General features: G+C 39.0%; 1 protein-coding gene across 1 annotated transcript in view; it reads left to right on the plus strand.

The window, feature by feature from the left end:
- The window catches only part of LOC138090212 (dynein axonemal heavy chain 14-like), a 301641-nt gene that overhangs the window by 107820 nt on the left and 170112 nt on the right, over positions 1-23709 (plus strand). Inside the window, exons 27-29 of the mRNA XM_068985722.1 lie at positions 2126-2215; positions 8721-8855; positions 22674-22877. Of these exons, the coding sequence (XP_068841823.1) occupies positions 2126-2215; positions 8721-8855; positions 22674-22877 (429 nt within the window). The remainder of the gene's footprint in view (positions 1-2125; positions 2216-8720; positions 8856-22673; positions 22878-23709) is intronic.

The raw sequence follows: 23709 nt of genomic DNA on the forward strand, positions 1-23709 counted from the left end.
AAACATCTTTCTATTCTTCTCAGAGAGAGTGTGTAAATTCCCTACTCTCCTTCCTACAGTTACAAGTTTTAAGTCCTTCCAGTGTTACCTTTAACATTTTTCAAGACACAGCTAAAACAAATAACATTAGCATTGTAATAACATTTCTACATGTAGATTAATGATTTTACTTGTGAACCTCATTATTTATTCACCTTTTCATCAGTTTTACAAGTTAATATATAGCTTATGGAAAAGTTTTATATATGAGAATATTAATTTATTCAGCTACTTCCTCCTTTGTATAATTTTTACATTGATAAATATGCAAGCTCTCAACTGTTTAATAAAATGTTACCAAATTGTAGTATATGGCTCATGGAAATGGCACAAAGATAATTTAAAGTTATGATTTTATTATTAAGTGTAGGATAATTCAGTCTCTTATTTAATGGTGTATTTTTGATGGCTTACACAATGACCAATCAATCATATATGACACACCCACATATGAAGACACGTTATTAAAAAAATAACCTGTAGGTGTGCTGTTTATACTTCTTGTTCATTTGTAATACAAGAATCTGAATTGCATGTGGAATAAGTTGGAATCTATTCAACTTATTCACATTACTGTCTTTAGCAGTATTCAACGTGTGTTCAGTTCAGTTCAGTCACTCAGTCATGTCCGACTCTTTGTAACCCCATGAATCGCAGCACGCCAGGCCTCCCAGTCCATCACCATCTCCCGGAGTTCACTCACTCACGTCCATCGAGTTGGTAATGCCATCCAGCCATCTCATCCTCTGTCGTCCCCTTTTCCTCCTGCCCCCAGCTGGCATCAGAGTCTTTTCCAATGAGTCAACTCTTCGCATGAGGTGCCCAAAGTACTGGAGTTTCAGCTTTAGCATCAAGGCTCATTATCTCAGAGCAACCAAAGGATAACCTGAGAATTACTAAAACCATATCATGCTATAAGAACTACATATATTTTGTCATCCAATTAACTCCAATGAACATCTTATACAGCCATAAATATTTTAGGTCAGGATTATGATTTTATTTCAAAACCTTCACCAGGTGGGATGACCCGAGTGTATCTGAATATGTCTTCTTTTAATATCCCAGTTCTTCTGATCTTCTGTGCATCCCATGCTGTCTTTTTTCCACACTTGGGTGACTTTTCACTTGTATCCAGGCAGTATCTAGGTTTGTATTAGTAACTGCAGAGATTCCTAGTTTCCACATCTGAAACTGCAAGCAGTGCAGGCCGTAAGTGGGCAGCCTCATCAACTTTGGAAGAGGTTGCTTTCCAAAAATAATTTCCTACCTTCAGTTAGCCTTCCATAGAGTCAGTCTTGCTGAGTGTCTGTGTTTTCTTTGACTGTTTCCTGTTGTAGGAATGCAAGGAATGAGAAATGGTGTAGGAGAGGCTAGTGAGAAAAAGGATAAATCATGCCTTTTCTGTAGACATAGTTACCAATTATATCAACATTGAAATAAACCCCACTTTAGGAGGAATCATGCTTCCCTTATAATTCCTGTGTTGAAATATTAAATATCTTTCAAAGGTGCAGCCACTTCCTGGGATGATCTAATGTATAACTGCATCAAGTTGTTCATCTTGTAAATTTTGCTATTTTTCATCTTGTAAATTTTGCTATCTTAGAATATTCTTAACATTGAAACAGTAAAACAGTCATTACAAAATTGAAAATCAACTTTAATGGCGATTAGAATTAAACACAGATTAACAAATAAGCAAAAATAAAAATACTTATCATTGTTTTCCTTTCAAAAAATTCCACAAAGATATAGAATCTTTTACCGTTTCTTCACTGTAGGATAATTAGACAGTTATACTGTGGTAAAAGCTAGTTCTTAAATGCATCATAAAGCATGACTTAAACTGGGAGAGGATCTATGAATTTGCTACCTGGGGGTCTGTGATCATAAAATTTTCTGTGTATTTTACTTTGGTGGGGGAAGTAGTGTTTTCATTATTTTGGAGTTGGTGAACTAAAAAATTAAGAAATACTATCTTAAAGCGCTGTATTTGCTACCTAGTTAAGAGAGATTTTGTAGGATTACATATTAAGAGTTTAATTTGCAATGAAATTTAAATTAATGTATTTTTTTCTTTAAGAAACTAATAGAGATTGCAACACAACAATTGGGCTTACAACAGTGGCCAGCTCAAAAAGAGAGAGTCATACAGTTTTATAATCAACTTCAGGTAAGTGTAGAATGTCATGTTACCAATTTGCTCCTGTGTTTAAATAGGTGTGATCAAGGAGAAAAGAAAATCATGATGAAAGATATCTACTGTAATGTTCTTCAAAGTAAAGTGGTTTGTTAATTAACTATCTAGACTTTGTTATTTGATCCCTCACTTTCAGTTCAGTTCAGTCGCTCAGTCATGTCTGACTCTTTGCAACCCCATGAACCACAGCACGCCAGGCCTCCATGTCAATCGCCAACTCCCGGAGTTTACCAAAACTCATGTCCATTGAGTCAGTGATGCCATCTAACCATCTCATCCTCTGTCATCCCCTTCTCCTCCTGCCTTCAGTCTTTTCCAACATCAGGGTCTTTTCAAATGAGTCAGCTCTTCGCATCAGGTGGCCATAATATTGGAGTTTCAGCTTCAACATCAGTCCTTCCAAAGGACTGATTTCCTTTAGGATGGACTGGTTGGATCTCCTTACAGTCCAAGGGACTCTCAAGAGTCTTCTCCAACACCACAGTTCAAAAGCATCAATTCTTCTGCACTCAGCTTTCTTTACAGTCCAACTCTCAGAGCCATACATGACTACTAGAAAAACCATAGCCTTGACTAGACGGACCTTTGTTGACAAAGTAATGTCTCTGCTCTGTAATATGTTGTCTAGGTTGGTCAAAACTTTCCTTCCAAGGAGTAAGCGTCCTTTAATTTCATGGCTGCAGTCACCATCTGCAGTGATTTTGGAGCCCAGAAAAATAAAGTCTATCATTGTTTCCATTGTTTCCCCATCATTTGCCATGAAGTGATAGAATAGGATGTTATGCTCTTAGTTTCTTCAATGTTGAGTTTTAAGCCAGCTTTTTCACTCTCCTCTTTCAGTTCTATCAAGAGGCTCTTTAGTTCCTCTTTGCTTTCTGTCATAAAGGTGATGTCATCTGCATATCTGAGGTTATTGATATTTCTCCTGTCAGTCTTGATTCCAGCTTGTGCTTCATCCAGCTGGACATTTGGCATGATGTACTCTGCATATAAATTAAATAAACAGTGACAATATATAGCCTTGATGTACTCCTTTTCCAATTTGGAACCAATCTGTTGTTCCATGTCTGGTTCTAACTGTTGCTTCTTGACCTGCATACAGGTTTCTCAGGAGGCAAGTAAGGTGGTCTGGTATTCCCATCTCTTGAAGAATTTTCTATAGTTTCTTGTGATCTACACAGTCAAAGGCTTTGGTGTAGTCAATGAAGCAGAAGTAGATGGCTTTCTGAAACTCCTTTGCCTTTTCAATGAACCAATGGATTTTGGCAATTTGATCTCTCGTTCCTCTGCTTTTTCTAAATCCAGCTTGAACATCTGGAAGTTCTCGGTTCACATACTGTTGAAGCCTACCTTGAAGAACTCTGAGCATTACTTTGCTAATGTGTGAGATGAGTGCAATTGTGTGTTAGTTTGAGCATTCTTTGGCATTGCCTTTCTTTGGGATTGGAATGAAAACTGACCTTTTCCAGTCCTGTGGCTACTGCTGAGTTTTCCAAATTTGCTGGCAGGTGCAGCACTGACAGCGTTATATTTTAGGATTTGAAATAGCTCAGCTGGAATTCCATCACCTCCACTAGCTTTGTTTATAGTGATGCTTCCTAAGGCCCACTTGACTTCAGACTCCATTATGTCTGGCTAGGTGAATGATAACACCATCATGGTTATCTGGGTCATTAAGACCTTTTTTGTACAGTTCTTCTGTGTATTCTTGCCATCTCTTCTTAATATTTCCTGCTTCTGTTAGGTCCATACTGTTTCTGTCCAAGGAGGCAGGAGGGGATGTCAGGCTATATACAAGTTTGCAACAAAGGGAGCAGGCAGTGTGGGAACATGAAAGATCAGCTATCAAGTTAAGGGACTTAGCGTTCTGTGTATGGGAAGATGCAGGCCTCTGGGACCCCTGAGCTCACTCATTCCACGTGAGCCTCAGCTATCTGGGGCCAATCCTAGTTCCTCTTTCACCTTAAACGTGGCCACTGGCCGCTTCTTGCATTTCCCAGCTCCTCAGCAGCCACCATGGGGGGTGGGGCAGGGGCGGGGTCGCAGCATCCACTGGATCACAGTTTGGGGAGCCATCATTCACATTTGAAGGCCAGAAATCACTGATGGCTATGACATTTCTTGCTTGTTGATATGGCAGCGGGTATTTTCATTTCACACTATTTAGAAATATTCATGGTGTACAGTTGTACAGGAGACTTTGTTAATGCAGTAATCTCTATTGATCTTTTTTTATGGCTTGTGTTTTTGTGTCCTATTTTTAGAAATCTTTTCTATACTGTCTCATCAAGGTTTTGTCAGTAATTTTTCTGAAATTTTTAGATACTTGCATTTCTCACTTTTAAGTTGTCTGTGGTTTATTTTTCATTAAAATGTCAAGTAAGAATTTAGTTTTCCCTATAAGAGAGTGAAAAGAGAAAGTTTCATTCTGACTCTTTGTGACCCCATGGACTGTAGCCTGCCAGGCTCCTCTGTCCATGGGATTCTCCAGGCAAGAATACTGGAGTGGACTGCCATTCTCTTCTCCAGGGGATCTTCCCAAGCTAGGAATCAAACCCGACCCAGGGATTGAACCTGGGTCTCCTGCATTACAGGCAGATTTTTTACCATCTGAGCCACCAGGAAGCCCTTTCCCTGAATGGATAACCACTGTTCCTAAGACTTCTTTACTGATATGTGATTTCTGTCATATAGTAAGTTTTCATATATAAAAGGATAGATTTCTTCTATACTTTATTATTTGTCCTGTATTTCTATCTTTGTGACAACACTGCACAGTCTTAATTATCATAGTTTTATAACAAGTCTTTATATCTGTTGGCACCACTTAGAGTTGCCGACCCGGCCTGAAAATTAAACTGACAAAAACAGATAAACAGGAGAACATACACATTGTATTGAATTTTTATATGCACACAGTGTCTTCAAAAAAGACCTCAAAAAATGATCAAAACAGGATGCTCTTTTACCTTTTAGGCTAAGAAATGTAAATTTGTGAAAAATTGACACTCAGAGGCCATATAATCTTCTCTGAGGTGCAGTTTGCACTGGTTTAGGGAGGGAGGCAAGTTAATGGTTGGCTTCTACATAAGAAGTATAGGAATGGTCTTCAGGACTGAATTCCAAATTTATAAAATAGCTCTATATAATCCCTTATCTGTTTCATGCTGATAATTACTCAGGAAGCAAATGAAAAGAAATAATTCCTTTCTGGGGAAACTCACATTCAATGATCAAATTTTCTTGGTAAAGTGTTTGGACAAAAAGAAGGTAAGGGAGATAGAGTCAGAAATCTTTCTGAGTCAGTTTTTGAAAGGCTATTCCAGTGATCAATAATACCAGATGCCTGTGGATGGTAGGAAGTGTAGAAGGTCCATAGAATCCCTTGACAATCAGCTCATTTTTGAGTGACTCTTGGATTAAAAGGTTGACACCATTGTCATGTTGCAAATGGTCCAGATATTCAAACACATGACACAAATTACTTTCAACAGATGTGATGGTGTGCCTAGAGTTAGTCAGTCGGATTGAAATAGCAGGGCCATAGCTTGAATAGCGTTAGTATCAGTGAAACACCACCAGTAGACCCAATAGAGGAGATCAAAGATCTGATGTAGGATCTGCCAGGTGTAAGTGGGGATCATTCATGCCTTATGCAGTGTGGCTTCTCTCACTGAGACAACTGTGTCAACTTTTGGTAGGAGTCACCAGTCTGAAGTTCAGTGGTAGCATCAGAAATACACAGTTCCTTATTTTGTCCAATCTGTGATGGTGAACGTGTTACAACATCCAGTGTGATGTTGCATCCGGAAAGCTGTCACAGCAGCCTGGGAAGAGAAATCAATCAGAAGCTTAATTCTAATTCTGGGTAATCTCATTAGAATGGGTCCTCACCATGGGCCCTTGAATGACTTAGGTAGTTTGATCAGCAGCTACCATTTGTCTCCATAGTACAAAGCCCCATATAGGATTATCTTTAATCTTCTGTTCTGTAGTTTTCCAAATGAGACACCAAATAGGCCATCAACAAAAGCCCAAGAATTGGAGTTCTTCCCAGGGAGCAAAATAAACAAGACTTCTTTTGATTCTTCATAGCTGACTCTGAGGCTGGACATCAAGAGACTTCAGGTTTCAGCTTAGTTGAACCATCAGTAAACCAGACCAAAGCGTTTGTGGAAATCTTTGTGAATCAAGGGTCAACTGAGCCATCAGCTTTGCTTTAGGAGTTTAAGTGGGGTATAAAATTGCTCCCAGAGAAATAGCTGCTGTTCTTTCATATAAAGCCGTGAGGCGCCAGGACCAGGCTAGCTGCAGTCCTGAATATGTAATTTCCATGTGACAACCAAGGCTTTTTGGATCTTTCTCACCTTTCCAGTTATAGAATGGGACTATCAGACCAGAGAATCACAAAGCCTTCATGAAGGTATAGGGGTTGAAATGGAAGTAAAAAGATGTTTTAACTTTATCCATATTTAAATTTTAATGTATATATGTGAGACATTGTTAAAAATAGTTATTTCTTCAATGTTCTTGCCATAGTCCAAAAGAGATGGTGAGGGGCCCACTCTGATGTTTAGCATCTGACCTACTCAGTCTATTTGGACTGCTCTAACAAAACACAATAGATTGAATGGCTTACACAACAGACTTATTTCTCACAGTTCTGGAGACTGGGATATTCAAGATCAAAGTGCTGGCAGGTTTTATTTCTGGTGAGAACCTTCTACCTGCAGATGGTGAGCTGCAGGACACTTCTCACACTGTCCTCACATAAGTAGAAGGAGAGGAAACTCTCCTCTCTCTTCCTTTTCTTATAAAGACACCATTCCAACATGCTGTCCACCCTCATGACCTCATCTAAACTTGCTTGCCTACCAAAGACCCCCACCTCCAATACTACTGCACTGGGTGATAGGGCTTCAACATTTGAATGTTGGAGGACACGAAAATTCAGTTCACAACACCAAGGTAAGGCAGGCTATTGTGGTTGGGATAAAGAAAAGATGATATCATGCAAAAGTTTTCAAAGAGATAAGAGAATGAAAAACGCAAGTATTCCACTTTAGACAGTTGGTGCTATGCTGTACTTAGTCACTTAGTCATGTTCGACTCTTTGCAACTTCATGGACTGTAGCCCACCAGGCTCCTCTGTCCATGGGGATTCTCCAGGCAAGAATATTGGAGTGGGTTGCCATGCCCTCCTCCAGGGGATCTTCCCAACCCAGGGATCGAAACCAGGTCTTTTGCATTGCAGGTGGATTCTTTACCATCTGAACCACCAGGGAAGCACAAGAATACTAGAGTGGGTAACCTATCCCTTCTTCCTGACCTAGGAATCAAACCTGGGCTCTCCTGCATTGCAGGTGGATTCTTTACCAGCTGAGCTACCAGCGAAGCCCAGACAGTTGATACCTAGTGGTTTTATTGACTAGATTAGGGAGAAGGAAATGGCAACCCGCTCCAGTGTTCTTGCCTGGAGAATCCCAGGGACAGGGGAGCCTGGTGGGCTGCCATCTACGGGGTCGCACAGAGTCAGACACGACTGAAGCAACTTAGCAGCAGCAGCAGGAAACTAACAGAAAGAACAAATGTAGGGGAAAAAAGATACAGATTAGATTATGTTGACTTTGAAAATGATGTGTGACATCCAGATGGAAGTATTTAGTAGCACATTGAAATTTCACTCTGGCATTTAGAATCAAAGACTGAGAAAAATGTACATTTTTAAAAGGAGTCATTAGAATTCAGATGATAGTTAAAGATACTCAAATGGATGAAATTGGATAGGGACAATGTGGAGGAGAGAGAGACAAGGATGAATTAGGGAAGATTAACATGGAAAGGACAATCAGAACTCAAAAGAGAAAAAATAGAGAACAGGAAGCCCAGATAAATCTTACTACAGAAGCCAATCACAGAGAAAGGCACAGGAGTAAATGAGAATTAGAAACTGAAATAAACTATTAAATATCAAGAATGAAAATCACTCTTTGAATTTTAAAATTGGGAGACTTACGGAGAAGGCAGTGGGACCCCACTCCAGTACTCTCACCTGGAAAATCCCATGGACGGAGGAGCCTGGTAGGCTGCAGTCCATGGGGTCGCTAAGAGTCGGACACAACTGAGCGACTTCACTTTCACTTTTCACTTTCATGCATTGGAGAAGGAAATGGCAACCCACTCCAGTGTTCTTGCCTGGAGAATCCCAGGGACAGGGGAGCCTGGTGGGCTGCCGTCTATGGGGTCGCACAGAGTCAGACACAACTGAAGTGACTTAGCAGCAGCAGCAGCATGGTGATTTTAATATTTGCCTAGTCAATAAAACAGAACCCAGATTACAACCAATTGAAAAATAGTTTGAATGAATGGTCCATGGATATAGTCAGAGATGTATTTGTAAATAAGAACTTTGAGGTTTCAGCTTTGTTGAATAATCAGTAAACTAGAATTAAGCCTTAAATCCTCAATTCTGTTTTAGGCTTGTGTTGGTGTGATGTTAGTGGGTCCAACAGGTGGAGGAAAAACAACAGTCAGAAGAATTTTAGAAAAAGCATTAACACTATCACCAATTGAAGAATTCTTATCGATTGAAGAAAGGAACTCTATTTCACAGGTAAATATTCTACTAAATAAAATATTTCTCTTTTTGTTTAGGTCTTATTTTATACTTCAGTAACAGTTTTTGTTGTCTTTACAGAAGTACGTTTTTTTTTACTTGTCAAATTTCTTGCTAGGAATTGTGTAGTTAGGAATCATTGTAGTGAACAAGATTTTTTTCATTTGACTCTCAAACTGATAGACGCTAGTGTAAAATAAAATTATAAAATATATATGTTGTATTTAGTCATTTTAGCTAACTGACTAATAGTTTAATTATTTTTTTAGGTAATCTATTGAATTATCTTCATTCTTCAGTTTATATGGTGTATCACATTTCATTTCTATTTGATTTATTTCTAGCTGATTTTACGATTTATTTCCTTTTACTAACTTTTGGTTTCACTTGTTATTCCTCTAGTTGCTTTGAAATATCTTCAAATGACTATATAAATTTTTTTCTCTTCTAATATTTATATGTTTTTATCTTATTGAATTGATTAACTCTCCAAGACAATGTTAACTGTAATACTTTGTTCCTTACAGTATCTAAAATGCAGTTGCTATGTCTGTATTTAATATGATTTTGCTCTCAGTCGATAATGGGTATTCTCTATCACACACTGGAAATTACCTTTTAGTCTCATTACATTTCAGTTTTTGACTCCTAGAATTTATGAAATGATTTCTAAGCATGTATTTTTAATATTTTATCTGGTTAATTTATAGCTTACCTTGATAGACTTACTAATGTTGAATCGTCCTTAGATACCTAGAATAACTCCTACCTTTTCAAGACATATTTTTATTCAATATAAAATTACACTCTAATAAATAGTATGCATTTTAATTCAGTTCAGTTCAGTCGCTCAGTTGTGTCCGACTCTTTGCGACCCCATTAATTGCAGCACGCCAGGCCTCCCTGTCCATCACCATCTCCCAGAGTTCACTCAGACTCACGTCCATCGAGTCCGTGATGCCATCCAGCCATCTCATCCTCGGTCGTCCCCTTCTCCTCCTGCTCCCAATCCCTCCCAGCATCAAAGTCTTCTCCAATGAGTAAACTCTTTGCATGAGGTGGCCAAAGTACTGGAGTTTCAGCTTTAGCATCATTCCTTCCAAAGAAATCCCAGGACTGATTTCCTTTAGAATGGACTGGTTGGATCTCCTTGCAATCCAAGGGACTCTCAAGAGTCTTCTCCAACACCACAGTTCAAAAGCATCAATTCTTTGGCACTCAGCCTTCTTCACAGTCCAACTCTCACATCCATACATGACTACTGGAAAAATCATAGCCTTGACTAGACGGACCTTAGTCGGCAGAGTATGTCTCTGCTTTTGAATATGCTATCTATGTTGGTCATAACTTTTCTTCCAAGGAGTAAGCGTCTTTTAATTTCATGGCTGCAGTCACCATCTGCAGTGATTTTGGAGCCCAAAAAAATCAAGTCTGACACTGTTTCCACTGTCTCCCCATCTATTTCCCATGAAGTGATGGGACCGGATGCCATGATCTTAGTTTTCTGAATGTTGAGCTTTAAGCCAACTTTTTCACTCTCCTCTTTCACTTTCATCAAGAGGCTTTTTAGTTCCTCTTCACTTTCTGCCATAAGGGTGGTGTCATCTGCATATCTGAGATTATTGATATTTCTCCCGGCAATCTTGCTTCCAGCTTGTGTTTCTTCCAGCCCAGTGTTTCTCATGATGTACTCTGCATATAAGTTAAATAAGCAGGGTGACAATATACAGCCTTGACGTACTCCTTTTCCTATGTGGAACCAGCCTGTTGTTCCATGTCCAGTTCTAACTGTTGCTTCCTGACCTGCATCCAGATTTCTCAAGAGGCAGGTCAGGTGGTCTGGTATTCCCATCTCTTTCAGAATTTTCCACAGTTTATTGTGATCCACACAGTCAAAGGCTTTGGCATAGTCAAGAAAGCAGAAATAGATGTTTTTCTGGAACTCTCTTGCTTTTTCCATGATCCAGTGGATGTTGGCAATTTGATCTCTGATTCCTCTGCCTTTTCTAAAACCAGCTTGAACATCTGGAAGTTCACAGTTCACGTATTGCTGAAGCCTGGCTTGGAGAATTTTGAGCATTACTTTACTAGCATGTGAGATGAGTGCAATTGTGTGGTAGTTTGAGCATTCTTTGGCATTGCCTTTCTTTGGGATTGGAATGAATACTGACCTTTTCCAGTCCTGTGGCCACTGCTGAGTTTTCCAAATTTGCTGGCATATTGAGTGCAGCACTTTCACAGCATCCTCTTTCAGGATTTGAAATAGCTCCAACTGGAATTCCATCACCTCCACTAGCTTTGTTCGTAGTGACGCTTTCTAGGCCCACTTGACTTCACATTCTAGGATGTCTGGCTCTAGATGAGTGATCATACCATCGTGATTATCTGGGTCATGAAGATCCTTTTTGTACAGTTCTTCCGTGTTTTCTTGCCACCTCTTCTTAATATTTTCTGCTTCTGTTAGGCCCATCCCATTTCTGTCCTTTATTGAGCCCATCTTTGCATGAACTGTTCCCTTGGTATCCCTAATTTTCTTGAAGAGATCTCTAGTCTTTCCCATTCTGTTGTTTTCCTCTATTTCTTTGCATTGATCTCTGAAGAAGGCTTTCTTATCTCTTCTTGCTATTCTTTGGAATTCTGCATTCAGATGCTTGTATCTTTCCTTTTCTCCTTTGCTTTTCGCTTCTCTTCTTTTCACAGCTATTTCTAAGGCCTCCCCAGACAGCCATTTTGCTTTTTTGCATTTCTTTTCCATGGGGATGGTCTTGATCCCTGTTTCCTGTACAATGTCACGAACCTCATCCCATAGTTCATCAGGCACTCTATCTATCAGATCTAGTCCCTTAAATCTATTTCTCACTTCCACTGTATAATCATAAGGGATTTGATTGAGTTCATACCTGAATGGTCTAGCGGTTTTCCCTGTTTTCTTCAATTTGAGTCTGAATTTGGTAATAAGGAGTTCATGATCTGAGCCACAGTCAGCTCCTGGTCTTGTTTTTGTTGACTGTATAGAGCTTCTCCATCTTTGGCTGCAAAGAATATAATCAATCTGATTTTGGTGTTGACCATCTGGTGATGTCCATGTGTAGAGTCTTCTCTTGTGTTGTTGGAAGAGGGTGTTTGCTATGAGCAGTGCATTTTCTTGGCAAAACTCTACTAGTCTTTGCCCTGCTTCATTCCGTATTCCAAGGCCAAATTTGCCTGTTACTCCAGGTGTTTCTTGACTTCCTACTTTTGCATTCCAGTCCCCTATAATGAAAAGGACATCTTTTGGGGGTGTTAGTTCTAAAAGGTCTTGTAGGTCTTCATAGAACCATTCAACTTCAGCTTCTTCAGTGTTACTGGTTGGGGCGTAGACTTGGATTACTGTGATATTGAATGGTTTGCCTTGGAAACGAACAGAGATCATTCTGTCATTTTTGAGATTGCATCCAAGTACTGCATTTCGGACTCTTCTGTTGACCATGATGGCTACTCCATTTCTTCTAAGGGTTTCTTGCCCACAGTAGTTGATATAATGGTCATCTGAGTTAAATTCACCCATTCCAGTCCATTTTAGTTCACTGATTCCTAGAATGTCGACATTCACTCTTGCCATCTCCTGTTTGACCACTTCCAATTTGCCTTGATTCATGGACCTGACATTCCAGGTTCCTATGCAATATTGCTCTTTACAGCATCAAACCTTGCTTCTATCACCAGTCACATCCACAGCTGGGTATTGTTTTTGCTTTGGCTCCAACCCTTCATTCTTTCTGGAGTTATTTCTCCACTGACCTCCAGTAGCATATTGGGCACCTACTGACCTGGGGAGTACTTCTTTCAGTATCCAATCATTTTGCCTTTTCATGCTGTCCATACCTTAAAGATTCATTGTTGGTAGTATAGTCCAAAAGTCTAAGAAACTCAGGTCCTCAATTATGTGGATTCTTCTAGTGTGCAATATCCTGCCTCAAAATCATTCATGTGGCAGCTCATAATTCTTTATCCATTATCAATAACTGTTAATTCTCAAGCAATTATTATAATTAGTAATAGGTAAATTATCACATCAATAATAAAAATAAATAATATTCATGCAGTACTAAATATGGACCAAATACTGGTGAAAACACCTTTACTTGAATTATCTCATTCAGTCCTTACAACTCAGTGGACAGAAATTTGTTTTATTAAAAATATTTTTTATATTGCAAAAAAAATATGTACCATTGTGAGAAATTTATAACAACTGCAAGTACTTTGTTGTATTTCTTTTCATTATTTTTTAAACTAAATATGTTTATAGATAATTGAGGTAGTACTATGTATAAATAATTTCAAATTTTCTAAGGTTGGCTTTTTCACCTAATGTTATATGCTGAGAATTAACCCCGTCATTAAAAACTTCTCACAACATCATTCCAATAAGTATATTCTGTATATATGACTATGTGTGTGCATGTCTGCTAAGTCACTTCAGTTATGTCCAACTCTTCTGTGACTCTATGGACCATAGGCCACCAGGCTCCTCTGTCCATGTTATTTTCCAGGCAAGAATACCGGAGTGGGTTGCCATGCCCTCCTCCAGGGGATCTTCCTAATCCAGGATTCAAATGCACATCTCTTATATCTCCTGCATTGTCAGGCTGATTCTTTACCACTAGTGCCACTGGGAGGCTCACATATGACTATTTGTTGTTTTTTTGTTGTTCAGTCACTAAGTTGTGTCTGACTTCTTGTGATCCCGTGGACTGCAACACAGCAAGCTTTCCTGTCCTTCGCTGTCTTCGGGAGTTTGCTCAAACTCATGTCCATTGAGTTGGTGATGCTATATAGCCATCTCATTCTCTGCCACCCTCTTCTCCTTTTGCCCTCAGTCTTTTCCATCACCAGGGTCTTTTCCAGTGAGTTGGCTGTTCCCATTAGGGGCCAAAGTTTTGGAGCTTCAGCTTTAGCATCAGTCCTTCCAAAAAATATTCAGGATCAATTTCCTTTTGGAATGACTGGTTTGATCTCCTTGCAGTCTAAGGGACTCACAAGAGTCTTCTGTAACACCACATTTCAAACGCATCAGTTTTTCAGCACTCAGCCCTTCTTTATGGTCCAACTCTCACATCCATACATGACTGCTGGGAAAACAATAGCTTTGATTGTATGGACCTTTGTTGGCAAACTAATGTCTTTGGTTTTTAATATGCTGTCTAAGTTTGTCATCGGACTTCCCACTTGGTACTAGTGGTAAAGAACCTGCATGTCAATGCAGGAGATTTAAGAGATGTGGGTTCAGTCCCTGGGTTGGGAAGGTCTGCTGGAGAAAGGCATGGCAACCCACTCCAGTATTCTTGTCTGGAGAATTCCACAGACAGAGGAGTCTGGAGGGCTACCGTCCACAGGGTCTCAAAGAGCTCGACAAGACTGAAGTGACATAGCACGCACGCATGCGCTAGTTTTGTCATAGGTTTCCAAACCTGAGTCTCTCCTGCATTGCAAGTGGATTCTTTACTGTCTGAGCCACCAGGAAAGCACTGTGTATAACTATGCTATAATTTAATTTATTTAATGATTCTTTCTAGTTTAATATCTTTTATATGTTGCTGCTGCAAAGTCACTTCAGTCATGTCTGACTCTGTGTGACCCCATGGAGAGCAGCCCTCCAGGCTCCTCTGTCCACAGGATTCTGTAGGCAAGAATACTGGAGTGGGTTGCCATTTCCTTCTCCATTTTATATATGAGGCTTTTAAAATATAATAAAAATATTTAGACTAATGGCAAGATCTTAGGTAATAGAATTGTTTTGATCTTTCTCCTAGATTCAAAACTTTTCCTAATTGGTCTGTTCAGGACCTTTTCTATATTTATCTTAGTTCAGTTTAGATTACTTTATTTTCTTATCTTCACTTCTTTTCCCTCTTCATCATAGGAAACTTCTGTAATGCTTGTACTAGATGCCCTTATGTATGTTGGTATCGTTGTGGCTCAGATGGTAAAGAATCACCTGCAATCCAGGAGACCTGGGTTCGATCCCAGGTTGGGAAGATCCCCTGAAGAAAGGCATGGCAATTCACTCCAGTGTTCTTGCTTGGAGAATTCCATGCATAGAGGAGCCTGGCAGGCTACAGTCCATGGAGTTGGAAAGAGTCGGGCAAAACTGAACTACTAAGCACACAAACACATCCTTTAAAAAATGTCTGTACCTCAAGTTGGATTGTTCTGTGGTGGGTATACATTCATCATGCACTGCAAAGTAAAATCCAAGTGAATTTCATATATCATGTAATTAACCATTTTAAGATGTACAATTTCAATATAATTTAGTGCATTTGCAGCATTGTGTAATTACCACCTCACTCTGGTTTCAAATTTTCTAGAAGAAAACCCTCTACCCATTAAAAAATCACTCCCCATTACCTTTTCTCTCCATTCTCTGGAAACCACTGGTTGACCTTCTGTCTGTATGGATTTGTGTATTCAGATTCAGTTTAGTTCAGTTCAGTCACTCAGTCATGTCCGACTCCTTGCAATCCCATGGACTGCAGCACACCCGGCCTCCCTGTCCATCACCAACTCCTGGAGTTTACGCAAACTCATGTCCATTGAGTCGGTGATGCCATCCAGCCATCTCATTCTCTGTCGTGCCCTTCTTTTCCCGCCTTCAATCTTTCCCAGCATCAGGGTTTTTTTCAAATGAGTCAGTTCTTCCCATCAGGTGGCAAAAATATTGGAGCTTCAGCTGCATCAGTCATTCCAATGAATGTTCAGGACTGATTTCCTTTAGGATGGACTGGTTGGAATATCCTTGCTGTTCAAGGGACTCTCAAGTGTCTTCTCCAACACCATAGTTCAAAAGCATCAATTCTTTGGCGCTCAGTCTGACTCTCACATCCATACATGACTACTGGAAAAACCATAGCCTTGACTAGACAGACCTTTGTTGGCAAAGTAACGTCTCTGCTTTTTAATATGATGTTTAGGTTGGTCATAACTTTTCTTCCAAGGAGCAAGCATCTTTTAATTTCATGGCTGCAGTCACCATCTGCAGTGGTTTTGGAGCCCCCTCAAAAATAAAGTCTGCCACTGTTTCCACTGTTTCCCCATCTATTTGCCATGAAATGATGGGACCAGATGCCATGATCTTGGTTTTCTGAATGTTGAGTTGTAAGCCAGCTTTTTCACTCTCCTCTTTCACTTTCATCAGGAGACTCTTTAGTTCTTCTTCACTTTCTGCCGTAAGGTTGGTGTCATCTGCATATCTGAAGTTATTGATATTTCTCCATGAAATCTTGATTCCACCTTATGCTTCTTCCAGCCCAGTGTTTCTCATGATGTATTCTGCATAGAAGTTAAATAAGCAGGGTGACAATATACAGCCTTGACATACTCCTTTCCCAATTTGGAACCAGTCACTAGTTCCATGTCCAGTTCTAACTGTTGCTTCCTGACCTGCACACAGATTTCTCAAGAGGCTGGTCAGGTGCTCTGGTATTCCCATGTCTTTCAGAATTTTCCACAGTTGCAATCCACACAATCAAAGGCTTTGGTGAAGTCAATAAAGCAGAAGTACATGTTTTTCTGGAACTCTCTTGCTTTTTTGATGATCCATCAGATGTTGGCAGTTTGATCTCTGGTTTCTCTGCCTTTTCTAAAACCAGCTTGAACACCTGGAAGTTCACGGTTCACATATCGCTGAAGCCTGGCTTGGAGAATTTTGAGCATTACTTTACTAGCGTGTGAAATGAGTGCAATTGTGCAGTAGTCTGAGCATTCTTTGGCATTGCCTTTCTTTGGGATTGGAATGAACACTGACCTTTTCCAGTCCTGTGGCCACTGCTGAGTTTTCCAAATTTGCTGGCCTATTGGGTGCAGCACTTTCACAGCATCATCTTTCAGGATTTGAAATAGCTCCAACTGGAATTCCATCACCTCCACTAGCTTTGTTTGTAGTGATGTTTCCTAAGGCCCACTTGACTTCACATTCCAGGATGTCTGGCTCTAGATGAGTGAGCACACCATCGTGATTATCTGGATCATGAAGATCTTTTTTGTACAGTTCTTCTATGTTTTCTTGCCACCTCTTCTTAATATTTTCTACTTCTGTTAGGCCCATCCCATTTCCATCCTTTATTGAGCCCATCTTTGCATGAAATGTTCCCTTGGTATCTCTAATTTTCTTGAAGAGATCTCTAGTCTTTCCTATTCTATTGTTTTCCTCTATTTCTTCACACTGATCACTGAGGAAGGCTTTCTTACCTCTTCTTGCTATTCTTTGGAACTCTGCATTCAAATGGCTATATCTTTCCTTGTCTCCTTTGCTTTTTGCTTCTCTTCTTTTCACTGCTATTTGTAAGGCCTCCTCAGACATCCATTTTTCTTTTTTGCATTTCTTTTTCTTGAGGATGGTCTTGATCCCTGCCTCCTGTACAATGTCATGAACCTCATTCCATAGTTCATCAGGCACTCTATCAGATCTAGTCCCTTAAATCTATTTCTCACTTCCACTGTATAATCATAAGGGATTTGATTGAGGTCATACCTGAATGGTCTAGCGGTTTTCCCTGTTTTCTTCAATTTGAGTCTGAATTTGGCAATAAGGAGTTCATGATCTGAGTCACAGTCAGCTCCTGGTCTTGTTTTTGCTGACTGTATAGAGCTTCTCCATCTTTGGCTGCAAGGAATATAATCAATCTGATTTCGGTGTTGACCATCTGGTGATGTCTATGCGTAGAGTCTTCTCTTGTGTTGTTGGAAGAGGGTGTTTGTTATGACCAGTGCATTCTCTTGCCAAAACTCTATTAGCTTTTGCCTTGCTTCATCTGATTATTCAGATTATTTCATATAAAAGGAATCATGCAATATGAGACCTCTTCTTCTGGGTGCTTTCACATATGATTTTGAGGTTCATCCAAGATGTAGCATGTATCAGTACTTCATCCTACTTTATGGCTGAGTAATATTCCATTATTCGGAATATTTGTTTGTCCATTCATTACAGTTTGTTTATCTGTTCATCCCTTAATGGATATTTGGGTGAGTTCAGTTTGCCAGTGCTTTATATATATATACTGGTCCATAGTTTTCTTTTCTTGTGGTATCTTTGTCTGGGTTTGGAATCAGGGTACGTAGCTGGCCTCAAAGAATGTGTTAGAACCTGTTCCCTCCTTTTTATTTTTTGCTTTGATGTTAATACTTCTTTAAATGTTTTGTCAAGCTCATCTAACATCTAGGTTTGGACTTTACTTTTTAGGAGGGTTTGATTACTGATGAACTTCCCTGGTGGCTCAGATGTTAATGCATCTGCCCACAATGCGGGAGACCCAGGTTCAATCCCTGTGTTGGGAAGATCCTCTGGAGAAAGCAATGGAACCCCACTCCAGTACTCTTGCCTGGAAAATCCCATGGACGGAGGAGCCTGCTAGACTACAGTCCATGGGGTTGCAAAGAGTCGGACACGACTGAGCTACTTCACTTGATTACTGACTCAATCTCCTTACTGGTTATAGATCTGCTGAGATTTTCTATTTCTCCTTGAGTCAGGTTTTGGTCACTGTCTGTGTTTCTAAGAATTTGCCTGTTTCATCTAGATTATATAATTTGTTGGCACACAACTGTTCATAATGTTTTCTTATAATCCTTTAAATCTGCAAGGCAGTAGTTATGTACATGCTTTTAGTTCTGTTATTTGTTTTCTATTTGCAGTTTAGTTAAAAGTTTGTCTATTGCATTCATCTTTTCAAGCAACCAGCTTTTGGTCATATTGGTTCTCTCTATTGTTTTTCTATTCTCTATTTATCTATTCTCTGATCATTATTTCCTTCTTCTTTCTGGTCTTGAATTTACCGTGCTCTTCTTTTCCCAGTTCCTTACAGTTTAAATTAGACTGTTGATTTGAGGTCTTTTTTCTCTTTTAATGTGGGTGTTTATAGCTGTACTTTTTCTTCTTTGCATTAATTTCACTGTATTCCATAAGTGTTGGTATGTTGTGTTTTCATTTTCACTCATCTCAGTTCCCCATTTCTTCTTTGACTCATTGGTTGTTTAGAAGTATATTTTTAAATTTCTATGTATTGGAAAATTTTCCAACTTTTGTTATTGATTTCTGTTTTTATTCATTTGCAGTTGGAGAAGAATATTTAGAATATTGATTTCAATATTCTAAAATGTATTGAGAGTTGTTTTATGACCTCAAACAAGGTAATTTTAATAGTCCTATTTTCAAATTTGCTGATTCTTTTTCCTGGCTGCTCAAATTAACTGATTACCTCTGCTGAAATTTTTTATTTCAGCTATTATATTTTCAGCTCTGTAATTTCTATTTGGTTCCTTTTCATAATTTCTGTTTACTTATATTCCCTACTTTTCTCATATCATTTTACTCATTTCCTTTAGTTTGAGCTATGATTTTCTTCATCTCTTTGAGCATATTTACTACAGTTAAATTTTTTTTATTATGTTCAATATCTGAGCTTCCTCAGGGATGTTTTATGTTTAGTTTATTACTTTGAGTGGGCAAGTTTTCATGTTTCTTTGTATTCCTTGTGATTTTTTTTATTATTGAAAACTGAGCGTTCATAAAAAGAGCCACATTTCTCAGGCTTTACAGACTTGCTGTCTGCTGGGATAGTTCTTCACTGATCTAAGCCTAAGGATCAGCCCGAGATGAAAGTATAAGTCTTTTCACTTTTTTTCCCCCTCTGTGGCTGCATCTCTACTGGGTCTGCATCTGACTTTCACAATTCCCTTGTATATGCAGGTGCTTTTGAATGTTTTAATCTCAAACATTCTTACCTTAGTTTCTCCCTAGAGCCTTAGATGGTCTGTTGTATATCTTGATCTGAAATTTCTTATTTTAGGCTTCTGTGGGTTTGTAGCCTTCTTGCAGCTTTCGCAAGAAATGCCTGCCACTCTTCCTTCTTGAAATGCATAATCGTGACACAGACCTGTTATTCCAGTAGCCACCAGACAGATTGTGTATGTGTATGTTCAGTCACTAAGTCATGTCTGCCTTTTTGCAACCCCATGAACTGCAGCACGCCAGGCTTCTCTGTCCTTCACTGTATCCTGGAGTTTGCTCAGATTCATGTCCATTGATTCAGTGCTTCTATGTAACTGTCTCATCATCTGCCCTCTCCTTTTCCTTTTGCCTTCATTTTTTCCCAGCATCAGGGAAACTAGAATGTTGTAAATAAAGTCTGAGTATCAATTATGACCTGAAGCTTAAAACTATATCTTACTCTTCCTGACTTTTATATCCAACTCTGACTCCAGACAAAACACATCCTAGCTCAAATACTGATTGTGTTCCTAGATGAGGCATAATGGGATTTTTTTTAATGGAAAGTTTTTTTAATTGAAATATAATTGATTTATAATCAATTTATAATTGAATTCTGTTACAGGTTAGTTACAGGTATACAGCAGTGATTCAGTTATATGTGTGTGTGTGTGTGTGTGTGTGTATTCTTTTTTTACGTTCATGTGTGTATATATATATGTATTCTTTTTTTACATTCTCTTCCACTATAGGTTATTACAAGATACTTATTTCCCTGTGCTATATAGTAAGTCCTTGTTGATTATCTTATACATAGTGAAAGTGTTAGTCACTTAGTCATGTCCAACTCTTTGCCACCCCATGGACTATAGCCCACCAGGCTCCTCTGTTCATGGGATTTTCCAGGCCAGACTACTGGCATGGGTTGCCATCCCCTTCTCCAGGGTATCTTCCTGACCCAGGGATTGAACCCAGGTCTCCTGCATCACAGGCAGATTCTTTATTGCCTGAGCCACCAGGAAGCCCTTTATATATATATATTAGTGTGTATATTTTAATCCCAAAGTCCTTATCCCTGCCCCCCCCTTCCTAGTTGGGAACCATAAGTTTGTTTTCTCTATCTATGAGTCTATTTCTGTTTTGTAAATAAGTTCATTTGTATCATGTTTTAAGATTCCATATATAAACAATATCATATATCATTTGTCTTTCTCTGACTTCCTTAACTTAATATGACAATCTCTAGGTCCATCTCTGTTGCTGTAAATGATGTTATTTTGTTGAGGTCCTTCAATGGACCTGGTGGTCCGGAGTCGACCGCTAAGAAAGTAAAGGAGAGAGAAAGAGGCTGATATTCCTTGGTTTACGCAGAAAGCCAATAAAGCCCCTGGCACAGGGCTTGCTCTTCACAGAGGCCTCAGGTGCCCTCTCGATGGGGTGAAGGTGCAGAGCGCTTTCTCGAGAGGGTCCTAGAAGCCCGGGCAGGAAATTGAACTCAGAGAGCCTCTGCACTCCAGGGGATCAGCCTGAAAAAGAGAGAGAGAGAAAGCAAGACACAGGGACCAAAGCTCTGATGGAGCAGAGGTATTTTATTCAACATTGTGTAGGTATTTATACTGTCTTACAAAATAGCTATTTTCAGCAGAGATAAAATCAAAACTTACAAGGAAACATGAGGTCATCCATATGAAAGAGAGAGGGTTGTAAATAATCACTTTTACCATATGGTTCATAAAAAGGAAGATGGTACTTATCACCATATAGAAAAACTAATGAAGGAAATACCTGGATTCCTCAGACCCCAGGAGAGGCTTGCCTCTTCGATTAATTCCTGAATATTTAGGAATTAATAAGGAACAGAGAATTCCTGACGGACCCAAAACAGCACACAGTAAGCCTCTTGTTAAATGCTTCCTGACATTATTTTATTCTTTTTATGGCTGAGTATATTTATATTGTATATATTTGTTGAGTATATTTCATTGTATATATATATATATATATGAAATATAAAATGTTCATTTTCTATTGCTGCTATAACTAATAACCACAATGACATGGATTAAAACTACACTCATTTATTATCTTCAGGTTCTGGGAGTCAGAAGTCCAGTATGGGTCTCACTGGGCTATGATCCAGATGTCAGCAGGTTGAGTTCCTTTCTGGAGGCTCTGGGGAGAAACTCTTTCCCTTGTGCATTCAGGTGTTGGCATAAATAAGTAGGTCCAATTTCCTTGCTGTCTGTCAGTGGGAAGTTGCCCTTACCTTCTAGAGGCCTCTCTCAGATCTTTGCCCACTGTCCGTACCTCTAGATCCTTCTGTACTGCCCTGTTTCTGATTTGCTCCTTTGCTTTCCTCTTCCAATTTTAACTCATGCAATTAGATTGAATTCACTTGGATAATCAGGATAATTTTCCCATCTCCAGATATATCCCTTCATTGCATCTACTAAGTCCATTTAGAAGCATGATGGGTTTTCTTTTTTCCCATTCTTTTCCTAGGGATTCATTTGTGTGTCTGTGAAAGTTGCTCAGTTGTGTCCAACTTTTTGCAGCTCCATGGACTGTAGTCTGCCAGGCTCCTCTGTCCATGGAATTCTCCAGGCCAGAATACTGGCGTGGGTAGCCGATCCCTTCTCCAGGGGATCATCCCAACCCAGGGATCAAATCCAGGTCTCCCACATTGCAGGTGGATTCATTACCATCTGAGCCACCAGGGAAGCCCAAGAATACTGGAATGGGTAGCCTATCCTTTCTCTAGCAGAATTTCCTGACCAAGAAATCAAACCAGGGTCCCCTGCATTGCAGGTAGATTCTTCACCAGCTGAACTACCAGGGAAGCCTTATTTGTAGTATTCGTAATTTTAAAAAATAATTATTTGGATATAAAGGCTAATTTTAATGTTAATTTTTACTATTTCTTGCAAAGTGCTACCTTTATAAAGAATCCTTCTTTGAAGGGAAAGATCTCTCCTAAAACGTCTAGTAGGAATGATACAAAAAAAAAATAGACAATTGTTCTATAGTCAGTGTCTTTAAAAATCACACTGGATTTTTCTCAGATTTCAGGAAGAAGAGGAAAAATAGATATTTGTATTTTAAATCCAAAGTGTATCACTCTCAGTGAACTATATGGACATCTGGATCCTAATACTATGGAATGGGCTGATGGATTATTATCAGCAACAATTCGGAATTATGTATATTTAAACACTACAAAATACTCAAACAAAGACAGCGAATCAAAAATCTCAGATTCCGCTAATGTAAGTTCAGTATGGAACGTTTATTTTGTTTCACTATGATAGATTATTTCATTGTTTATCTAATGTTTGATATCAAAGTTTCATTAGCTACTTACTAGCTAGGTGATGTAGCAGCAGCAGCAGCAGCAATATCAATTTTAAAATTATTATGATCAGTTTAAAAAAGGGAAAAGTAATGAGCTATTAAAAAACAGAAAATATACCTTGTGGATTTGGGGGTTTTTAATTTAATTTTTATTGGAATATAGCTGCTTTACAATGTTGTGTTAGTTTGTGCTGTACAGCAATGTGAATCAGTTATACATATAAATATATTGCCTTGTTTTTAGATTTCTTCCCATTTAGCTCACCCAGTGCACTGAATAGAGTTCCCAGAGCACTGAGAACATGAGGTTCTCATTAGTTATCTCTTTATACACGGTAGTGTATATATGTCAATTCCAGTCTCCCAATTCATGCCACCCATCCATTCCCTCCTTGGTATTTATAAGTTTGTTCTCTACATCTGTAACTTTATTTTTGTTTTGTAGATAAGTTCATTTTGCACTATTTTTTAGATTACACATGTAAGCAATATTGTATATTTGTCTTTTTCTTTCTGACTTAGCTTCACTCAGTATGACAATCTCTAGGTCCATCCATGTTGCTGATGATGGTATTTTTTATGGCTGAGTAATATTCCATTGCATATATGTACCATATCTTTCTTTATCTGTTCTTCTGTTGATGGGCATTTAGGTTGCTTCCATGTCCTGGCTATTAGAAATAGTGCTGCAATAAACACTGGGGTGCATGTAACTTTTTGAATTACGATTTTCTCCAAGTATATGCT

This window comes from Capricornis sumatraensis, chromosome 14 (assembly GCF_032405125.1).
Source record: "Capricornis sumatraensis isolate serow.1 chromosome 14, serow.2, whole genome shotgun sequence".
NCBI classification, from domain to species: Eukaryota; Metazoa; Chordata; class Mammalia; order Artiodactyla; family Bovidae; genus Capricornis; species Capricornis sumatraensis.